Here is a 21,558-nt window from a genome sequence, read left to right as displayed (position 1 = left end):
TCTCCTAGCCTCATACACACTGAGATCACTTCTTGGACTACAGCAAATTTCTTGTGTACACAATATTTCAACAATCCGACACCATAGCATTGATGCAGAGCCACATGATCTTCTGGATGCACATACAGGATCATTGGAAAATCAACCCTTTTGTAAATTTTTCACCATATATTTTTGACAGTAATACATAATATTTTTATTTTCAACATTAAAAAACTATTCGCTGAAAAGCAACTTGAAGATGAGACGGCCATAAATTTATTTTCAAAAAAGTTTATAGTAGATGTAAGCACTGTAAAAAGTTATGTAGAACATTTAAAAAATTTAGAAAGGGTAAAATTGATGAGAATGAAACATAGAAAAAGGAGCAGAAAAGAAGAGAGGATAAAAAATACGAGGACTATGACTGGTTAAAGTTGCTCTTGAGTGGGAACCTTCAAAATTTAAACGTAAAAGAATTAGATAAATACCTTGATAAACATAAATTACCAAAACAAAAAAAATTGAAAGCTGAAAAAGTTCAAATTATAACCGCACATATACATGCACAACCTTCATTCAATTTAAGAAAACTGTCAGGGAAAGATGTAACAACTTATGTCACAGATGAGTCGGAGTCAGATAGCAGTGACTCTGAATTGGAAATCTCTGTCAATGGAGTCATTGAGAGTGATGATGATGGCGTTGGTTCTGAATATAATAGTGACACAGACACTGAACTGACGAAATCCCAGAGAACCAACGTGACCATGTTACTTTAAGAAGTGGCAGAGTAGCAAGTCATTTTGTTTTGAATTAAGGTGGAGCTGCATGTTGCCAACACAGTTTTTTTCAAAGCAATATTTCTCATCAAAGATGACAAGGAAACCCCCTCATACCATATATTTTCAAAAAGCAGAGACTCTAAAGTTTAGTATGGTAGCAGTAGTTTACTCAAAGGATGAAGTGGGTGTATATTTGGGGTAAAAACCTCAATTTTGGTATTAATGATAAAAATTAATTTAAGTCAAAAACTAGACAGTATTTTCTGAATGTAATATTTCACTTGAAAGGAGAGTATATGTAGAAAAAAACGACTATTTTATTTGGCATTATCCATCCTCATTTTAAAATTGTAGGGGTTTAAAGACTGACACTCTAATAATTGATTAAAATCATGATCAGCAAAATTAAAATACCTCTTATTCAAAATGCCTCTTATTAAAAATGTAAGAGCTTTATTGCCAAACAAAACCAATTGATAGTCGTTTTGTTATATAGCATTTAAAAAACATAATGTGAAATTTCAGAAAATTTGACCCAGTCGGAGTGGAGTTATATTCTTCGGAAATTTTGAAATTGGGAGGCAAAAGAAGCCTAGAAATCGGGTGATTTGCATACATTTGCACAAATTAACTTTTCTTTATCATGCAACTTTACACTGCTTTACAAGCTACAAGGTAAACCCAACCTGATGATGCTGAATATTTGCTGTAATTTTTAGCATTTGTTCAATGTTCATCTCTGTGTATCAGCATTTGTTTGTTATTCTATCACTACATAGAACACCCAATGCTGTATTTAGCAACATACCAGTGTGAACATAAATGACCATTGTTATTGTTGATAAATGAATTCTAGCCTGGACTTGATTCGAGATCTCTTTTCAACAAAAACAACCCCGACTGTTTACTGTATGGTTTGTGTTGACATGCTAAATACTGGACATTTCATGACGCTTCAGGGAGGAGAACAAGATACTGCAGTAGATGCATAAAACAAACCACTGTGAATATTACCGAATTTGGCAGCTAAAGGAGTTTAACTAAACACGTTGAGTTTATCTGTCACCCAGGTAGCATCTATGGTTCTCTTTTGTAGAGATCAGAAATTCTGGGCAAATATTGAATTAATGATTTTTTTCCTTGGCCCCCCTAAAAGATTGTGGTATTTTTGTCTGGCCCCCCCTAAATTTTCTTGGGAAAAATGGGTGGCCCCCCCTGAAAATCCTCCACCCCCCCCCCCCCCTGGAAGTAAATTCTGAATCGTCCCTTATACATGTAATAATCACAGTGCCATCTGTAGCCATGACGATTTATACAAGTCTGGTTTGTTCAGAATGTCACCAGAGGGCGCCATCCATGCTAGGGTAGGCAGCATTGAGTAATAATTTTGAGCAGCTCATTACCTTGGGTGAATTTTTAGATATGATAGTCCAAATTATTTCGTGACATTAATTAATCAATAGATTGAATAGAGCGATGGGTATTTGGATAAAAGTATGCCACAACTTTGTAAACACAGCGAGCATGTGCAATGGCCAATGCCCGGGGCCAATGAAGGGTGGCCTGATTCACCATGGGGACATGCTGTCTCAAAAGTCCCTCATCTCCAGCCCCACCTTTTCCAAACTGTGACATGTTTCTAAGGAGTGGGCAAAACAGACATTTTTTTTCAAAAGTCATCTTTTTTCCACGCCCTAGTCACGTGACGCGAGGATATAATTTGCAAAAGCAGCAAGGCTACGAATATTTCTTTTTACTTTTGAGTTCATTCTTTCACCTATTGTTACCGCCCCCCGGAAGATGTAATGGTCCATCCCTTGGTGGTGTTGGAAGGTTTGTTTGGAATGCCTGGGCTTCGAAAAAGTTACATATCGATGAAAGTCAGTAAAACCGCGCAACATGTACAGGGGGAATGGTAGAAACAGATTTGACGATGCTTTAACGCACGCGTTAAAAGATACATACCCGCAGATTTTACAAAAATGTAAATTTGCAAAAAGAACTATCGAGTGAATCTTTCGCTATGAACTGTGGGTAGTGCAACCGACGCATGCGTTCTCAGCGAAGTTGATAAAATTGAATTTCACCTGTGCACCTTCCATCTGTGTGTGGTTACGACAAATCTGATCATGGGATTTGTTTGAAACTTTGTCTATCCGTAAAGGTAGGCTTTCTTTCAACAGAAAGCCTTGGATGTTTAGTTTGCATTTTCTTTGCTGACGTTTTCCTGAAAGATCAAGATTTTTAGTTTGCCAAAACTTCGTACTCTGAGGTTGCAGTACATTGGACATCTCAAGCTGCCAAGCTCAGCAAGGTGGAGCCTGGGTTGTGAATTGTGATTCAACGTTGTTTTTTGATTTATAGGCGTATGGCTGTGCTTATAATCTTCTTGTATTGCCTCTGTTTCACGTTTGGACTTTCTCTATGTGGCCCTGGTAAGTGTTTTTTTTTAACTTACAGTTTGTCAGCATTGCCCTGTTCATGATGTGGCTGTGAAAGGAAACGTAGTCCGAAACACAGAATAGCATCATATACGACAGTCAGAGAAAGTTACGAAATAATTATATGAAATATGCATGAGACACATGGTTGTAACCTTGTTTCACTTTCATAATATTATTTGCAGGGATGGGGTAATGAGGTCGATTTCCTTTAATCGTTCGTATGTTGTATCCAGAAATTTGTTCAACTGGGAAGGGTGATCCCAACTCCACAAATAAATGACCAAAATTTCAAAAAGTTGCCTAATATGTTTGCAATACCTGCCACTGCAAAATATTCCTAGGAGACTTTTTAGGTTTTCGAGGTTTCAGATGTTATGGGTTTCCCCATACAATGACACAAACCGAAAGTTACAAACTTTTGTGATCAGTGTGTCCTGTAAATTTGTAACATATTGTGTCTGAGATTCCAGAAGGAAGCCGAAAAAAAATTACAGTGAAACCTGTGGTAACATACTCATTAATACTATTCGTAGCACATAGTACTGCAAACCTGACACATCCCTTGGTGATGACAATGTTTGTGTGCACTGTTCTTTTCCATATGTTTTTTTTATCAAATTATTCTATTATTCAGCAGACAGGCCAGCCCAAATACATCCTTACATAGAATATTATGAACCACTTAACTACAAAAGATTGGAAAGTCCACGTCTTGGATCAGACAGGCAGAAAAGAGATGGCGTATCAAGTTTTGATATGGTGTTAAAATTGAATTTTAAGGCATTCAAGAGGTAAGCAAATCAGGTATAAGATTTCTATAATTGTGCCAATTCAGTGTTTGCAGTGGCAAATATATTTCACTAAAAGCAGTTTTCATTGTGTACGGTCTTACCGCTTGATCAAAAACATTAATTGCCTCACATAAGCTTCCACAAGTTACATGTATTCAATGTCATGTGTGCATCAACCATTGATGATATAAGTAGTGACGGAAATTCCTGGACAATAACAGTCAGACATTGTGGCAGGGTTGCTTTGAAAAGTTGTCACCCAAGCAAACTACCGGCACCTATATTTATGTCTTACAAAATGAATACTTGGCATATACCTCACTTGTAATCTCAGCAAACCAAAGTTTTACAAATTCTGTAATTATTTATGACTCACCAACTAGGCAGGCAATTGTAAGATTTCATATTCCCAATCAAGAATTCTCCCACTTCTGAGATATACCTGTCCTTGGTAGGCAGGCATGTGGGCAGTTTTTTTCTACGGTTTTTTCTCCCTTAAATGTGCAAGAAATATAATAATTGAAATCCATGCCACCTATAGGCTACTACCATTGGTGTAACATAAGATTGTACATTTGAACTCAGTTGTACATTTCAGTGCAGTTTGTGATGTGTGACATACCTTTTTACCAAAGGGCATTTTGTGCCACAAAAAAAAACATGAAGGTCAGATGGCACTGAAACCATTTCAGACATTTTGTATGTATGACTACTGAAATTGTCACATGAGACTTTTAAAAAGTCAACCATCTTCAAAGGGACAAAAATATTTTGTAATAAATTACTAACAGCTATCCTATGTCTACCTTCTGTTTCAGAAATTTTAATATCAGTCTGTTTAGGAACACCCAGCTTTTTGCTGATGGAGCAGCTTTATCTGTGGTTGGAAAGAAAAATGTTGTTACAAGCCTGATTGACACCAAAACTATAGAAGTGTACAAGGGTATTTTAGAAGGTGAGTGCCTGCATTTGTTTAAAGGTATACAGTCACCTGTAATCTAAATATGCCCATATGGTCAAGGGGGCATTCCTTGGTATTCAAAATGCCCATGTGAGGGTGTTGTTATACCTTTAATGAATGTCAATCTATCAAAATGTTAAATTGGATGTGTATTTTATTTTAGATGTCAATTACTGATTTTGACCAAGGCGACTGCACAAATAAAGTATGCCATCAGTACTTTGATATCCAACTGGCATTTTGAGTAGACACAGTTACCATGGCCAGTTCACAATATATGGACATAGGCAAATTGCCAGTGCCAATAGGGTTGTCATATTGCATATATGCAAATGGACCATCATGGCTGAACGGTGTGTTATCGGAAGAATGTATTTGTAGTAACAGTGAATTATCATCCTTTATGGTTTTCTTTTCTGTAATGATCAGATCAACCTGCATCAGTTGTTCATGGGCACCTTACTAATGGCATATTTGACGGTGTTATCAAGACCAAGACAGAAGTGTACCACATGGAACCAGCAGAGAGATATCTAAATGAAACTCCTGACTTCCATTCTGTAATATACAGAGCAAAAGACTTTAAATTTAATGGTACAAAAACCAAGGAAATATGTGGCCTTACAAACAGCATACAAAAGTCACTTCATTATGAGCAGATGAAAACCAAGCCAGTTACCACTGATGGAAACCAAGACGCACGGGAGAATTACCTACCATTCTCTGAGGAATATGCTTCCAATAATAATCATTCTGGTATGATATTTGATGGTCATGACAAAATTGACGTGATAAGTTTCAAAGGAAACACTTTACACAAGATATTTCATTTTCAAGACAAACACAAAGATGATACAAGCAACCACATAGGAAAGTTAATGCACAGTGATAACACTTTCTCAAGGCAGAGAAGGTTTGCTGGGAAGAAAAACGTCATGAGGACTTGCCCCCTGTATCTAGTCGCAGATCATACTTTTTATAAAGATGTAGGTGGCAGAAGTAGTAGCAATGCTTTGAATGAAATGGCGTATCACATTCAAGAAGCTGATGATGTTTTCAGAGCTACTGATTTCAATGGAGATGGTATTGGTAAGTACGCTGTACACATGAATTAGTCAACTGCCCCCTACAGTAGGTGGTTTTAATCAACAAAGAAACAATGAATTATCAATCATATTTAACGGTATTGATAAGTTCTACATACAACGCTTACAGGCAAGCCTTGCCACTTCGATGCCTGGCATGCATGTTATTTTACACACACTAAACGTTCTCATATCATTAACAGGAAGGAACCTAATGACTGTCAATAGCCATCTGGTCGTAAAGACATTAATTTACACCCCAGACTGGTGATTGTAATCTGTCTCAAGGCTTACATGTCAGATATATTTGGGTGTGTATGGCGCGTAATCAAGGCCAATATTCGAACTCCCAATTTTCAACTATTGAACTCAACATTCAACATTCAAACTCCCAATTTTCAACTATCAAACTCAACATTCAACATTCAAACTCCCAATTTTCAACTATCGAACTCAACATTCAACATTCAAACTCCCAATTTTCAACTATCGAACTCAACATTCAACTATCGAACTCAACATTTGGGATTCCTATTCCCCATTTTCAACTTTCGAACTCCACATTTTCAACTATCGAACTCAACATTCAACATTCAAACTCCCAATTTTCAACTATCGAACTCAACATTTTCAACTTTCGAACTCCACATTTTCAACTTTCGAACTCCACATTTTCAACTTTCGAACTCAACATTTAGGATTCGTATTCTCCCTAGGCATCCCTAACTTGCTTCATTGTAGTTAGCCACGTTTTTCCTTCTGGGCTATACTACGTCAGAATGCGTCATAGATACATCACATGACGTTTCAGAGTTTTAGAGTTATTCCTATTTGATGTTCTAGAGGGTCCAAAAATATGAACTTCAAGATTTACCGCCGACCTCCGCCATCACTTAGGCCTAATTCGGTCGCTATCATGTCGTCTAATGACAAGAGCATGCGTGCATGGCTCGCCATGGCTTATTTTAAAATTAACGACCTGCTTGTTAATTTCCACACTAACAGCCAAAACACAACTCAGACACTAAACACACCAAAGCACATACAAGACGAGATGGCTGATGTTTGAAGCCACTTTCCCTTCATTACACTGTGACCACTATGTTTCAACATCATGTATTTCACGTTGAGCGGCTTGCACTAGCTGGACAGTACGCTCACTACAAATTCCAATGCCACTTAACTGTGACAAAAGTCTAACAAGACTCTCACACCTACGTGACACATCTCCCCGTCTGTCGGGCTGGTCAAGGTCAAGTAGCAGCCTAGACAAACCACTGACTTGGTCACGAAGGAACTCGGTGTCGTCCATGTTCAAAATTAACTGCGAGGTCACCATGTGTTTGGGACTCCCTTACAAAGTGATAAGTAGTTTCATGTAAAATGACACTGACGATTTTTTAAAGTCGTATTTGACTATATGTATGCTCATTTTGGCTTGTGTTTGCTGGCTAGTGGTCTAGGGGGACCTAGTTGAAAATGGGGAATACAAATCCAAAATGTTGAGTTCCATACTTGAAAATGTGGAGTTCGAAAGTTGAATGTGTGGAGTTTGAAAGTTGAAAATGTAGAGTTCGATAGTTGAAAATTGGTAGTTCGAAAGGTGAAAATGTGGAGTTCGGTAGTTGAAAATTGGGAGTTCGAAAGTTGAAAATGTGGAGTTCGATAGTTGAAAATTGGGAGTTCGAATATTGGCCTTGATTAAGCGCCATAGGTGTGGGTTTTCTGTTGTTTATCCTGTACAAACAATCCAGTCATTAGGTTCCTTCCTGTTAATGATATGAAAACGTTTAGTGTGTGCAAAAAAACATGCATACCAGGCATCGAAGTGGCAAGGCTTGCCTGTAAGCGTTGTACTCACTTTGCTTGTAACCTTTTTACTTGTACCAGTAGCTCCCTCTACAGACATCAGACTTTGCTACAGACGAAAAAGATGTGCCATAATTTCAGTTGATCAGCATCATAGAGCTTCATGTCATAAACTTCATAATAACATTACATGTACACCAAGGGATATGAAAACTTTTTCTTCAAAACATAGAAGTTGATGATGTAAATCAGAATCAATTGTTAAAGCGTAATGTAAGAAAGATGGAAAGATGTAAATATTTGAAGTGTTTCTGAGATTTGCTCAGATAAGTAACATTTGAATATTTTGAAATCTTGTAGCAAGACAAAAATTGTGAAAATCGATTTCAAAAAATAAAGAGTTCCAGTCCATCTATACTGACACAAGGGAATTTGTTATTGTATTGGAAATGATCACATATCATACATGTCAATGACACAGTTGGTATTATCCAACAGACTACTTTTCCCTATCTCTATCTCATATTTTACCAGCATCAATATTTCATGATGTCTTGTATTCTGCTGAATAAATGCAATACATAAATGTCTTAATTGATTTCATATCAATCAATTTTTGCCAGGTGACAATATTGGTTTCTCAATTGCTGGAGTTACAGTCTTTGAAAATTCCAAGAGCCGGTATTACAAAATCGGCAAAACCAGTGATGGCGTTGAAAATGTTCTCAACAAGTTCTCAGAATACAATTTCAATAGGTACTGTATAGGGGTCCTGTTTACGCATCGTGACTTCAAAGGTGGTGTCCTTGGACTGGCTTGGATTGGGTATTCTAATTTGCATGGGCCAGCAGGAGGTAATAAGCTACTGATGATACATTTATAACAAAGATAAATATGATATACACAGATGTATAGCTTCAAAAAAGGGATACAGAATTGATGCCCAATATTTATTATACCAGGTACTAAAGGAAATGTGAAATGAGACAAGTCTTCACAACAGAGGATATGCTAAAAATAATCTCTGTAATATTGTCAGTTTTTCAGTGTACCTTTTTTAGTTTGAGGTCGCTGTTTTGTATTTTAGGTGTGTGTTTTGAACATCAACTTCACAAGATCATGTTGAAAGATAATTACCAGGTCCATTGCTTTCAAGTATTTCTGGCTTGCAAATCTGCAAATAGCAGTGAATAAGAAGTTCTGCATTGATACATTTGCATATATGTGTTTCTTTCCTCTTCTGTATTCCAGGGATCTGTCAAAACAGGGTACGAGTAAGAGCAGACAATAAAGATAGAAACATGAACACTGCCGTTATTACCCTGAAAAGTTTTGGTATCAGACTACCAACAAGAATGTCATCAGTCACACTAATGCATGAACTTGGACACAGCTTTGGTGCACCGGTAATTTGATAGTGTTAACACTGAGAAAGTAACCAGTACTTGAATAAAAAACAAACAGGGCTTTAATATTGAGCCAGCAAGTATATTCCTTGTATGGCACCACTTCAAAAATATAAGTTCAGGAATTTCACTCAAACCTGGCATGAGGACAATGTAGTTTTGTAAATATACACATACATGTATAAAGTAGTTTCACCATACATGTAGGTCATACATTTTGTCAGTTTTCATTTCATCTAGAGCCTTTAGACAGCCTTGCCTAGAGTAATGTTGTTAAACGTGCATAACCACAAAGTGTTGATGATTTTCTGTATAAACAAGGCTTTTGCACCACCTCAGAAAGTGATATCGTCAATATTGCTTTGAAGATCTGTCCATTCTCTACTCCATTTTCTATTTACGAATTATTACAGCGTGAAAGTGTATTTGATGATCAGACCTTACATGGATTTAAAGTTTGCCTGAAGAGTGTGTACATATCATATAAATTGACTGCAGATTAGATGTGTCAATCACTTTTATGCCATGTTAGGGTAGAAAGCACCTCAGGGATAGATATTCAGGCTCACAGTTTTACAATTTTTGTTTTTGATCTATCACTTATGTAGGCTCAATTTAAAGCTGTCGGAATCAGAACAATTTTAACCATCTTAATTGTTTGAAAATCACAAATTTCATTCCCCCCCACCCCTAGAGTTAGCACAGGTATGGCAGCCATTTTGAATTTCAAATATCAGTAAATGGTCAGGTAATTTGTTTCTCAAGTCCCCACAGACGAAGTCCGGGGGACTTATAGATTGGGTCATGTCCGTCCGTGCATCCGTCCGTTCACGCAGATATCTCAGACATGCCCTTGTCAATTTCTTTCAAACTTTGCACAAGGATAGTACCCTACCCCATACAGATGCACCTTGATTTGTTTCACAATGCGATCAAATTTGGCCGTGTTAGAGGACTTTTTAGTTTACACCTCCATAGACTCCCATGTATAAGGCAGCTCTCCATAGACTCCCATGTATAAGGCAGTTCTACATAGACTCCCATGTATAAGGCCAAGAAAAATAAAAATTTAGTTTCTCATCGTGTTCATATTGCAAAAAGGATGCAGTGACACAGTTTTTAGTCCCCCCGGATGAAGTCCAGGGGGCTTATAGATTGGGTCATGTCCGTCCGTTCATCCATCCATTCGTCCATCCATTCACGCAGATATCTCAGATATTTTGACAAAATGTCACGTGACCTCAGTGACCTTTGACCTCAAATATACATATTTGGCCATAACTCAGTAACCACAAGTGCTACACCCTTCATATATGGTGTGATTGGACACCTTATGACGCCACATATTGTACCTCATTAATTATGCGCATATCTAATTTTGAGCGAGCCAATAGAGCTGGAGGTCTGATTTTTGGTATATAGGGATAACTAAGCAATACAAGTTATTTGACAAAATATCACGTGACCTTGGTGACCTTTGACCTGCAACATACATATTTGTCCATAACTCAGTAACCACAAGTGGTATACACTCTTCATGTATGGGTATGATGGGACACCTTATTAAGCCCCATATTGTACCTCATTAATTATGCACATATCTAATTCTGAGCAAGCCAATAGAGCTGGATGTCTGATTTTTGGTATAGAGGGATAACTATAGGATAGAAATTTTTTGACAAAATGTCATGTGACCTCGATGACCTTTGACCTGAAATATACATATTTGTCCATAACTCAGTAACCACAAGTGGTACACCCTTCATATTTGGTGTGATGGGAGACTTTATGATGCCACATACTGTACCTCATTAATTATGCACATATCTAATTTTGAGCACACCAATAGAGCTAGAGGTCTGATTTTTGGTATATAGGGATAACTAAGCAATACAAGTTTTTTTGACAAAATATCATGTGACCTTGGTGACCTTTGACCTGCAACATACATATTTGTCCATAACTCAGTAACCACAAGTGGTATACACTCTTCATGTATGGGTATGATGGGACACCTTATGATGCCACATATTGTACCTCATTAATTATGCACATATCTAATTTTGAGCGAGCCAATAGAGCTAGAGGTCTGATTTTTGATATATAGGGATAACTTAGCAATACAATTTTTTTTGACAAAATGTCACGTGACCTCAATGATCTTTGACCTGAAATATACATATTTGTCCATAACTCAGTAACCACAAGTGGTACACCCTTCATATTTGGTATGATGGGAGACCTTATGACGCCACATACTGTACCTCATTAATTATGCACATATCTAATTCTGAGCAAGCCAATAGAGCTGGATGTCTGATTTTTGGTATATAGGGATAACTATAGGATAGAAATTTTTTGACAAAATGTCATGTGACCTCGATGACCTTTGACCTGAAATATACATATTTGTCCATAACTCAGTAACCACAAGTGGTACACCCTTCATATTTGGTATGATGGGAGACCTTATGATGCCACATACTGTACCTCATTAATTATGCACATATCTAATTCTGATCAAGCCAATAGAGCTGGGTGTCTGATTTTTGGTATATAGGGATAACTATAGGATAGAATTTTTTGACAAAATGTGATGTGACCTTGATGACCTTTTACCTAAAATATACGTTTATGTCAATAAATAAGTAACCACAAATGCTATGTCCTTTATATTTAGTAGGATGGGAGACCTTATGACAACACACGCTTTACCTCATTAATTATGCACATATCTAATTCTGGGCAAGCGAATAGAGCTAGAGGTCTGATTTTTGGCATGAAAGGATTAATTAGCAATACAATTTTTTTTTTTGAAAATGTCATGTGACCTCAATGACCTTTGACCTTGATTATACATATATATGCATAACTCAGTAACCGCAAGTTCTATACCCTCCAATTTTGATAGGATATTAGACCTTAAGATGTCACATCTTGTACCTCATTTATTATGCACATATGTATTTCTTGGTTGGCCAATACAGCTGGAGGTCTGATCTTTTTTCCCGATTTAGAACCATAACTTAGACATGCCTCATGTGTTTCATATTGGGAACAACGACATAGACCTATGTGCCCATAGATCTCAACATATACACTCCAGTGATACTTCTTAATGACCACATTTCCCTGCCTCATCAAGACTAATACTCCTATTACAAGTGGGGACTATGTCATTGTCAATGACTTGTTTCTCAAGTACTAAAATGCACGGTGACCCCAGATTTGTTTAACTGATTTGGTAAGAGTATGGGTGAAAGTTCCATTGAGGAAAGTGTTTTAGCAAAAGTCTTTCAATTTGAGGCACATACTACCTTAACTACAGATTGTTCCCATGAACTGATTTTCAAGTATTTGTGTGAACTATGTCATAAATGATGATTTAATTTTTCTTTTCTTCCTTTCTTTCAATTTTCTTCATTTTTTCCATGTCTGTCTTCCCAGCATGATCCTGGATATGGAAAGTGCTCTCCTGGTGGGGGTTCAGGCAATTATCTGATGTTTCCAATGGCCATAGATGGTAGCAAGCCCAACAACTACATCTTTTCAGCATGTTCCAAAACCAAAGTTAACCTTGTTGTCAATAGTAAAGGAAAACATTGTCTCCAGGGTTAGTGCAATTATTCAGTCATAGTTCCTTTTTTTGCTCCTTCTTGTGTTACATAAATGATGTCTTCATCCTGCTTTTTTGTCAATTTTATATTCAGAAGGTTGTCCATTTTATTTTAAATAAGTTGTTAAATAGAAAATTTGAAAGTGGTACATGTACTTAAGTCAGTGTAAATGTATACAGACACTGGTTTCATTGCAATCAAATAACAGAGACATGTCAGTAGTTTTAAATTAAATTGCTGTACACTTCTATAATGAGAGTATGATACCTATCTAACAGCGCTGTTCACGGTTACAGGTTTGTTACTAAATATAGCTGTACGCGTGCGACATCGGACACGCAGCTTGAAATGTGGACAAATTTTATCAAAGTTGCATGCGTGGTTGTTTTTTGCAGCTTGTACTCCGAGTCGTGAATATATTTTTTAATATTTATTGTTACACTAGCAGTTGCCCACTGAGATGTATTTTTGTCGTTCTTGCATGCGTAATTTTCAAAAGCGTAATCTAAAGCTGCCGACAAATATTTATGAGAGAATAGTGACGTAAACTGTGAACGGCTCTATTTATATATATATTTGTGATGTAAAGTGCATTTATGTGAATAATGTACAATATTTTATTTTCTGTCAATATTTGCACTAGTGTTTCCAAGTTTGTCTTTGGAAAATTTCCATAAATCATCAGTAATGTCAAAATATTTTTTGAACTGACAAGTCAAACTGTATTATACCGGTATTTGCATTACAAGGTCTTCTCATATAAGAAGTAAGTGCATTAACAGAGCATTTCTACAACATGTTTGTAAACTGTTAAAATATAATTTGCAAATTGTAATTTTTGACAGTGATGATAAACAAGATCTTATTACCTTCCCATTTGGCATGAAGATATTTTATTTTGGTATTATCATGTGGAATTGCAACCATTGACTCTTGTGAAAACAGTTATCACCTACCATTCCTGTTCAAATATGAGCTCCTCACATTTACCTTCTGGCATTTTCATTCAGTGTGTGCAGTTGGTAGACAAAAGTATAATTGTAGTGTGGATGATCGTGTCCAAACCAAACATGGCTTATCAGAGCACCTCAGTCTTATATGATAAGTGAAATACCTTGGAACATGCAAGAGATTTTATCATTGTGATTCCATGCTGCATGTAATGACTTTGCATTATTTAATATCGATTGTCAATGTTTTTTTTTACTTTTCACAACAATTTTTAGAGTATGACGGACCACAGTGTGGAAATAGAATTGTGGAGGAAGGAGAGACATGTGACTGTGGGACACCAGCCGAATGTCCTTTCACAGATAGCTGTTGCACCCCCCGTGGTGGCCGTGGTAACCGTCCAGAATGCACTTTCAAGGAAGGAGCTAAATGCAGGTAACAGGTTTTTTAGCTATTATAGACTATAGTCTATAAAAGCTATTGGGATGGGTATCGGTCTGGCGTCAGTCTGTATGTATGTATGTATGTATGTCCGTTTGTGAGGCGTCCGTCCACTCAAATATCTTGAGAACTGTAGTAGTTACTGATTTGATATTTGTTGTGTAGATGAAAAATATGATTTTTAGAAACTTTTGTTTTTATTTTTTGATATTGTTGAAAATATGCAAATTAGCGCCAAAAAGGCGTTTTTGGTGAAAAATCATCTTCTTCAAAACCACTGGTCAGACAGCTTTGTCATTTATTATACAGGTCCCTAGGTTTAACCCAACTTAAATTTGTTCAAATTGTGATGAAATACGCAAATCTGTATTTTTAAGGAATTTTTTTATCTTTTTAGGTCAAAACTTTATTTCATCAAAACCGCTCATCTGACAGATTTGATATTTGGTATACAGGTTCCTACAGATAAACTGAATATGATTTATTGAATATATGACGAAATCTGCAACTTTGTATTTTTGGTGAAATTTTTATCATTTTTGGTCAAAAAATGTGTTTCTCAAAAATTACTCGTCTGATGCCTTTGAGATTTAGTATACAGGTTCATAGGGATTGTCTTAGTGTGATATATTGAAATTTTTGGGTCAATTTTTGCATTTTGGTCAAAATATTTGTTTCTGAAAAGTTACTCATCTAATAGCTTTGATATTTGATATACAGGTTCACAGGCTTTATCTTAATGTAAATTATTGAAAAAATGATGAAATCTTCAATTTTGTATTTTTGCAGCTAATTTTGCCATTTTTGGTCAGGCCATCCTGAAATGAGCTATCAAAGATATCCACCTTCTTCATCAATACATGTGTCACAAAAAGTTATTCTCTACATAACACAGCAGAGCTCTGTCAAATGTCGCTTGTTTTTTCAAAATCGCTGGTTAGACAGCTTTAATATTTGGTTTACAGGTCCCTACGATGACCTTAGTGAGATAATTTCATACAGTCAGGAAATACTTAATTTTGTATCCATGTCTATAGCAGCTTCATGGACTTGGCCCTATGTTTTAAAATGCCCTATATTTTAGTTAATTTTCTCATTATTCTTGACAGTCAATGGAAAGAAGTTTGGAAAAGGAACAATCTGTAAATTGTAATCAGTGATTAGTCCTCATGTCTATATCCATATGGAAAACTAACCTCTTTATATTTGCAGCCCTAAGACTTCAGTTTGCTGTTCAGATGCGTGCAGTGTTGTACAAGGAACTTCAAAACAACTGTGCAAGGAAGGGACAGACTGTGCCTCTCCAACATACTGCAAATATCCTTTTGTTTATAATATTCTTTATTTACTAGAATACACTATGCGATGATATTATAGCTTTTTGAAATATGATAGCCAGTAGAAAATTACTGAAATTTACAGTTATACAGTACGTATTTATTCGCTGCTGTATCTCACATCGGAAATAATGGTAACATATTAATTAGAAACAGTAAAGGACTATTGTAAGCTTTTAGAACATTTTTGTTCACAATCGAAAACAACTTGTTGGATGTACAATGGTACAATGAAACGTATAATTTCACTTTTTCTTCACATATGTAAACAGATTGGGCAGAAGTCTAATAAAAGATTTGTAACTTTGCACAAATGAGTTTCTCAAAGCACACTTTCTAGCTAATGTATACAAGCATTGAAACAGACCACCAGGGATTTGAAAATGGTTATCCTCAGCTTTACACGTATTTATTAATAAGCAACAGTCACAATTCCTTAACAGTTACACTGGATTTAGTGCATCCTGCCCAGGACAGGTTTTCCATCCAGATGGTGCAGTGTGTAGCAATGGGAAGAGTAGATGCTTTGATGGAGAATGCACTTTATCACCTTGCTTTGATATAGGGCTGGAAGATTGTCAGTGTGGATATGATGATAACTCTCTTTGTCATCTCTGTTGCAAGGTAAAAGATCAATGTGATGTAACAGTGTTACTATTGAGAACTAACATCTTAAAACTAATCAAGACTTTAAGTGCAATTTATCACTGTAACCATAGAGTGCAGAGAAACTAGTTGCTAGTGTTTCTGCTGCTGTTGCAAATATCAAGACTAAAGTTTAACCTGTTCAGTTGAAGGTTTTAGGCTAATACAATCCATAGAGAGTAGGTGTGGTAATTTTTCTCTGTCAGTTGTGCAAAGTTTCAAGGAAACTTTGTACCGTTTAGCAAAAATTTCCACAATCTTAATCACATTATGCATTTAGCAAATTTGTATCAGAATTCCATGTATGCATTTTCTCTAAATCCGGTTAACACTTGCTTTCTTCCATTCAAATAAATCTTTAGGTAGTATGAGTCTTGGGAACAGATGTTAAGACTCAAAATTTATACAATACTGGGAATACTTTTCTGGTGTACACAGGTGATTGAAAATTAAATTTTTGCCAGTAGAGGTTACATAGGGATCATGGTATTTTGAATTTCAAATATCAGTAGATGTTAGGGAATTTGTTTCTCCAGTGCAAAATGGTGCGCAGTGACCCCTAATTATTATTCTTGATTTGGTGAGAGAATGATAGAAAGTTCCATTGAGGAAACTTTGAGCAAAAGAAGATGTCTTTAACTTTTGAGGCGCATACTACCTCAAGAATTATGCCAATATTGTGACTTTGATTCTGATCAAGAAATTACTAAACTTGACACAAGTTTTCATGTCATTCAGGTCAACAACTCCTGTGTTTCTGCAGAATCTCTTGGATTAGTAGATGTTGATGGCAGTATTTTTTACTCTGCAACAGGACATCCATGTGCCAACAACACAGGTATATTGCAGTTACAGTACATTCTACCAGTTGACTTAAATCGTATATTCTACTCTTGTAATGTCAGTTGCTTAATTCAATTGATATACCGAAATTTTGAAATCTAGTATCTATATATTAATGCATCAAATCAAAAAGTATGTTATTATGTTGCGCAAAATGCAAAACAAATCACCCTGTGTGTCTATTCCATGCAGGATACTGTAATTCATATGGAATCTGCATCTCCGTTGATAATGAAAATGCTCTCAACAGTCTCCGGAAATTGATTTCTTCCAAAGCCATGGAAGGAGTTGAAATGTGGTTCAGAAACAACTGGTAGGTTTACTCATGTAAAGATATTTTGTAATAGAATGATCATACTAGTCGTCATCCCAATTAGCCAGTGTAGCATTCCAACCAGGTATATGTAATTGTAAACAGTTGGGCTGAGAGCAAATACTGATGGTAAGGTTTCTGTTTAGGTCATTTCAAAATCTTTTTAGGAATGTGCCAAGTTATATGTCACTTAACAAGGTTATATCAGCAATTCATGTCATACACAATATGTGCCTTCAGAAAAGAGGCTTAACATGTAAAGACAGTGTATCCACTCGGCTAAATTGGCATGCTATCAACCCTAGATAGTTTTCTTGGATACAAGAAAAAGGTACTTGTTATGGATGCTACTATACCGTAGAGCCGATGGAAGAAAGCTGTGGACATTTCTCAGTTGACTCAAAAGAGTCTGTTATTTAGTGGTAATGAAACATGCTTTTTATTTCCTATGTTCCAAGGGAAGCAGTGGACCCAAAAATTGCGTCTTTGACTCTTTTGAATGCATCCTTACCTAATTTGCAAGCACATGTTAGGGTCACAATTAAAACAGTTCAAGAGAAAAGTTGTCGCTAGTAAAAGCTAACTCGGTAAACGATGGAAGTGTAACACTTTGAAATGGATAACATCACCACAGTTCAAGTATTTATTAGTCAGTGTTTACTTCTTTCACTGCTTCTCATTGAATATCATGACTGCTGTGTCAATATCAAAGTCGAGCAGCTTTATACATGTATACTTATCAACATTAGATCATCAACATTCTGGTCTCACGGACAACTATGTTTGCGGACTCTGCTTAGATGTAGAGACCACAGTAGGCTAAGTAGATTAGATTTTTTGAGTGGGCTGTGATGTGCATCCACTTGATGGCAGGTCAAATAAATATTGCATGCCAACTACTAAATTTTTCATTAAATATGTAGGATTAATGCATAAACACAAACTTTGTTGTTATAGAGCATACTGGTAAATACTCCTTTAAAGGGGAAGTTCACCAAGGATGATTTTTACATATGTGGTAGCTCTGTGGTCATTTACCCAGGAAAAACTATTTCCACCATTTATAACTCGCAGGATTTTTTACAAAAACGATAAAATAGTACAGGAAGTTGCCCATGTAATTTGAATCATGGGAAAAAAGCTCCAAACTTGGAGCTTGCATAATGTGATATGGAAGGGACCATCTTCGGACAGGTATGGCCCCACATTGTCCACTCGTCGTAACACAGTAGTAAACAGCAACACAAAATCTGACAGTGGAAAGTTTATTATAAGTGATTCATTGTTTATGCAAGGATACTCAGTATAAACAAAAATTATGTAAATACGCACAGCCTGGTTTAAGCATGGGTGAGTGGATAATGCCATACCCATGGGAAAATGGTCCCTTCCATATCACATTATGCAAGCTCCAAGCTTGGCGCTTTTTCCCATGATTCAAATTACATGGGCAACTTCCTGTACTTTTTCAATCGTTTTTGTAAAAAATCTTGCAAGTTATAAATGGCCAAAATAGCTTTTCCGGGGTAAGTGACCGCAAAGCTAGCACATATGTAAAAATCATCCTAGGTGAACTTCCCCTTTAACAGTTTGAGTTTTAGTAGTATATACCTTCTGTGGTATTTAAGTTTATTTGTCCACTGCTTTTGTTTGGCAACTCTTATGTAATATAGGCTGTATCATTGTAGTGGAGGTATGTCTCATTTCTCATGATGGAAGCTTTTAGCTGCTTTATCACTCCATGGTTTTGCACAAACCTATTGTTATCAATTGTGAATGTTGACCCATAGGGAATTGGAGGTGAACATGTTAAATTATCATTCTACTGTTGCAGGTATTATATTGTTGCTGGAGTGTTGACTGTCGGTGTGGTGGTGTTAGCAATCAGAGTGTCATGCAAGAAGAAATCTCCCAGAGCAGTTCCCAGTGGAGACAATGACATTTATGATGAGCAGGTAAAAAAAATCGTCTAAGGAATTGGCGTTCACAAATTACAAAAAGTATACATAGTAAAAAGAAATATTTCACTAGTTTTTGCAATAGTCTTTTGTTGCAAAAATAGTTCCCTGTCTGTAACTTGAAATATAGTGGTATGTGGAGGGAAAATTAAGCCAAATACTTTCATCTTCTTAAATCAATATGTTGAATCCTAGAATAAAATTAAATTATACATTCTCATCCTGACCAATTGCAAAAGTCTAATGTTGTATCACTCAACTATTACTCAAAGAATACAGGATTTCTTTCAAGAGTGTCTCCATGTCAACATAGATTTTTTGTTGTGCAAGTCAAACATCAATATGACAACTCAAAAATGTAATGATTTTGAGACAAATTTTAGAATAGAAGATTTTTAGCAAATAAATAATTTTTGCAGTCGAGCTGTTTGAAAAATTGTGGCTTGACTCCTGTATGAAAGAAATTTCTCTCAGCTCATTTTGTTTTTGAACATCCATCCGTCTTTGATAATCATAACAGGGCATGAAATGAAAATGTAACAAAATCAGATATGATGAAAATGTGGTGATATGCATCCAAACTGAATAATGTTGTGAACATTGGGCACCTGAAGGGCATGCCAAAAATGTTAGATATTGAAAATGTGGCACCTGAAGGGCACTGTAGAAATGAAAGATATATGTTACAAAAAAGGGACACCAAAAGGGCAAACCAAAAACAAACATAATGACAGAAAGTATTAAACTGTCAGTTTGTCAAGTTTACTTCATGTCTGCTGGCAGTCTTTTCAAATTTTTCCACCATCCTTGACTGGATTATCTTGTTCAGAGGCAGCCTCATGGAATCATATTTTCAAATCTTCCAGACCCCCCACCCGTATTAAATGACCTGCCCCTTAATAGTTTATATCTTTTTTAACATTAAAGAATGTTGAAGTGACACTTGAGGATATTAATGTAAGAGTCCCACACAGTGAACATTTACCAACAGTAGAGGAATTAGATGAGAGAAGTGAAGATGACGAACATATGGACATCGGTGAGTACTGACATCCAATTGTTACCATAAACTGCAATGGCTCAAGCACAATACAGATTGTTTCCATAAACTGCACTGGCTCAAGCACAATGCCCTGGTATTGTATAAGACCTTTCTATCTACTGGTGATATTTGAAAATGATTTACATTAGTGTAGGAGACACTACTCCAGTGTTTATAGCTCAAATATGGATTTGAAAATATGACAAATTGATCAGATACATGCGTTCTGACTACCAGACCGATGTGGATTCTAAAACAAATTGCGTTTTTGTGTTCTAAGTGATGAGCATTCCTTAGAACAATGGTGGCTCTACTTCATTTTTGAGTGAAAGCATGGAGATCTAGCTGTATGTAAAAGTATCTAATATGATTTGTGCGCAAGTGTCAAAATGTCAGCAAATTTGTTTTAATTTTATCCATTATATCTCCAGAAACAGCTGTGGAGCGGTTATCATCTGCATTCCCAACAGCTAGCAAGCATGTACTTCTTCAAGCAGTGAAAATAAGTGACTCTGAAGAAGAAGCATTCAAAGCTTTGTTACTACGCGGATACACTATGAAAGAAATAAAATAACACAAAAATCAAAATCTGGCTGTTGTATTTATGAATGATACTCCAGAACACAAAATGTACTGACACAGTAATATTTAACAAATTTGAGTTATGTTTATTGATACGAATCATTTCCATTATATTCTGCAATAAGTGTAATGTCAGTTTGTATTTTTGAGTTAGAACTTAAAATGATATGTGGACAATGAATTCATAGGACATTGTACAAATTGATATTTAAGTAATAAAATTATGTAACTTGTTTAAAACTCAACAAAGCATTATCTCCAGAGATGGTATTGGTTCAACATTCCAAATGGTCAATGGTGTCACTCCTGCAAGTACATTTGCAAAAGCAGAATGTGATAATTGTTCCATATGAGTTTACTTTTGATGATGGTAGGTTTGCAATAGGGTCATTCATTGACCTAATTGTACAATTGAATATCAAATTTGTATCATTCAGCTTATGGAAATACAAGCAGATTACTAAATACCATGCTTCTAAAAGTAACAATATGACTTAAAAGTACACGAATCCATCAATGCGGAGAATAAAGTTGAAGGAAATGCAACTATACTGTTCCTCTTGGGTTCC

General features: G+C 36.1%; 1 protein-coding gene across 4 annotated transcripts; it reads left to right on the top strand.

Moving 5' to 3' along the window:
* The first annotated feature begins 2,745 nt into the window (after window positions 1-2,745).
* LOC139117389 (disintegrin and metalloproteinase domain-containing protein 10-like) lies at window positions 2,746-21,172 on the top strand. Of its 4 annotated transcripts, none has more exons than XM_070680474.1 (15): window positions 2,749-3,199; window positions 3,843-3,999; window positions 4,818-4,954; window positions 5,390-6,049; window positions 8,478-8,708; window positions 9,106-9,260; window positions 12,708-12,873; window positions 14,104-14,263; window positions 15,482-15,586; window positions 16,056-16,230; window positions 16,990-17,089; window positions 17,287-17,407; window positions 19,242-19,362; window positions 20,293-20,404; window positions 20,845-21,172. In XM_070680474.1, exons 1-15 carry the CDS (start codon window positions 3,133-3,135, stop codon window positions 20,979-20,981), a joined length of 2,604 nt encoding a protein of 867 aa, XP_070536575.1. In that variant the 5' UTR covers window positions 2,749-3,132; the 3' UTR covers window positions 20,982-21,172. The 4 variants fall into 4 exon arrangements, 3 of the variants coding, with proteins under 3 accessions (XP_070536575.1, XP_070536574.1, XP_070536573.1); XM_070680473.1 differs by having other exon boundaries at window positions 2,754-3,199; window positions 3,846-3,999; window positions 20,839-21,101; XM_070680472.1 differs by having other exon boundaries at window positions 2,756-3,199; window positions 20,839-21,101.
* The last annotated feature ends 386 nt before the right edge of the window (window positions 21,173-21,558 follow it).

Source organism: Ptychodera flava, chromosome 18 (assembly GCF_041260155.1).
Source record: "Ptychodera flava strain L36383 chromosome 18, AS_Pfla_20210202, whole genome shotgun sequence".
NCBI lineage: Eukaryota > Metazoa > Hemichordata > Enteropneusta > Ptychoderidae > Ptychodera > Ptychodera flava.
This window is presented reverse-complemented; position numbering and strand designations above follow the sequence as displayed.

Excerpts from the sequence above, each read along its gene's own strand:
- LOC139117389 (XM_070680472.1), top strand. The coding sequence starts at position 3,133 with ATGGCTGTGCTTATAATCTTCTTGTATTGCCTCTGTTTCACGTTTGGA. Across the intron at positions 4,000-4,817 it reads AATTTTAAGGCATTCAAGAG|AAATTTTAATATCAGTCTGT; the intron begins GTAAGCAAATCA and ends CTTCTGTTTCAG. Across the intron at positions 20,405-20,838 it reads TGACGAACATATGGACATCG|AAACAGCTGTGGAGCGGTTA; the intron begins GTGAGTACTGAC and ends TTATATCTCCAG.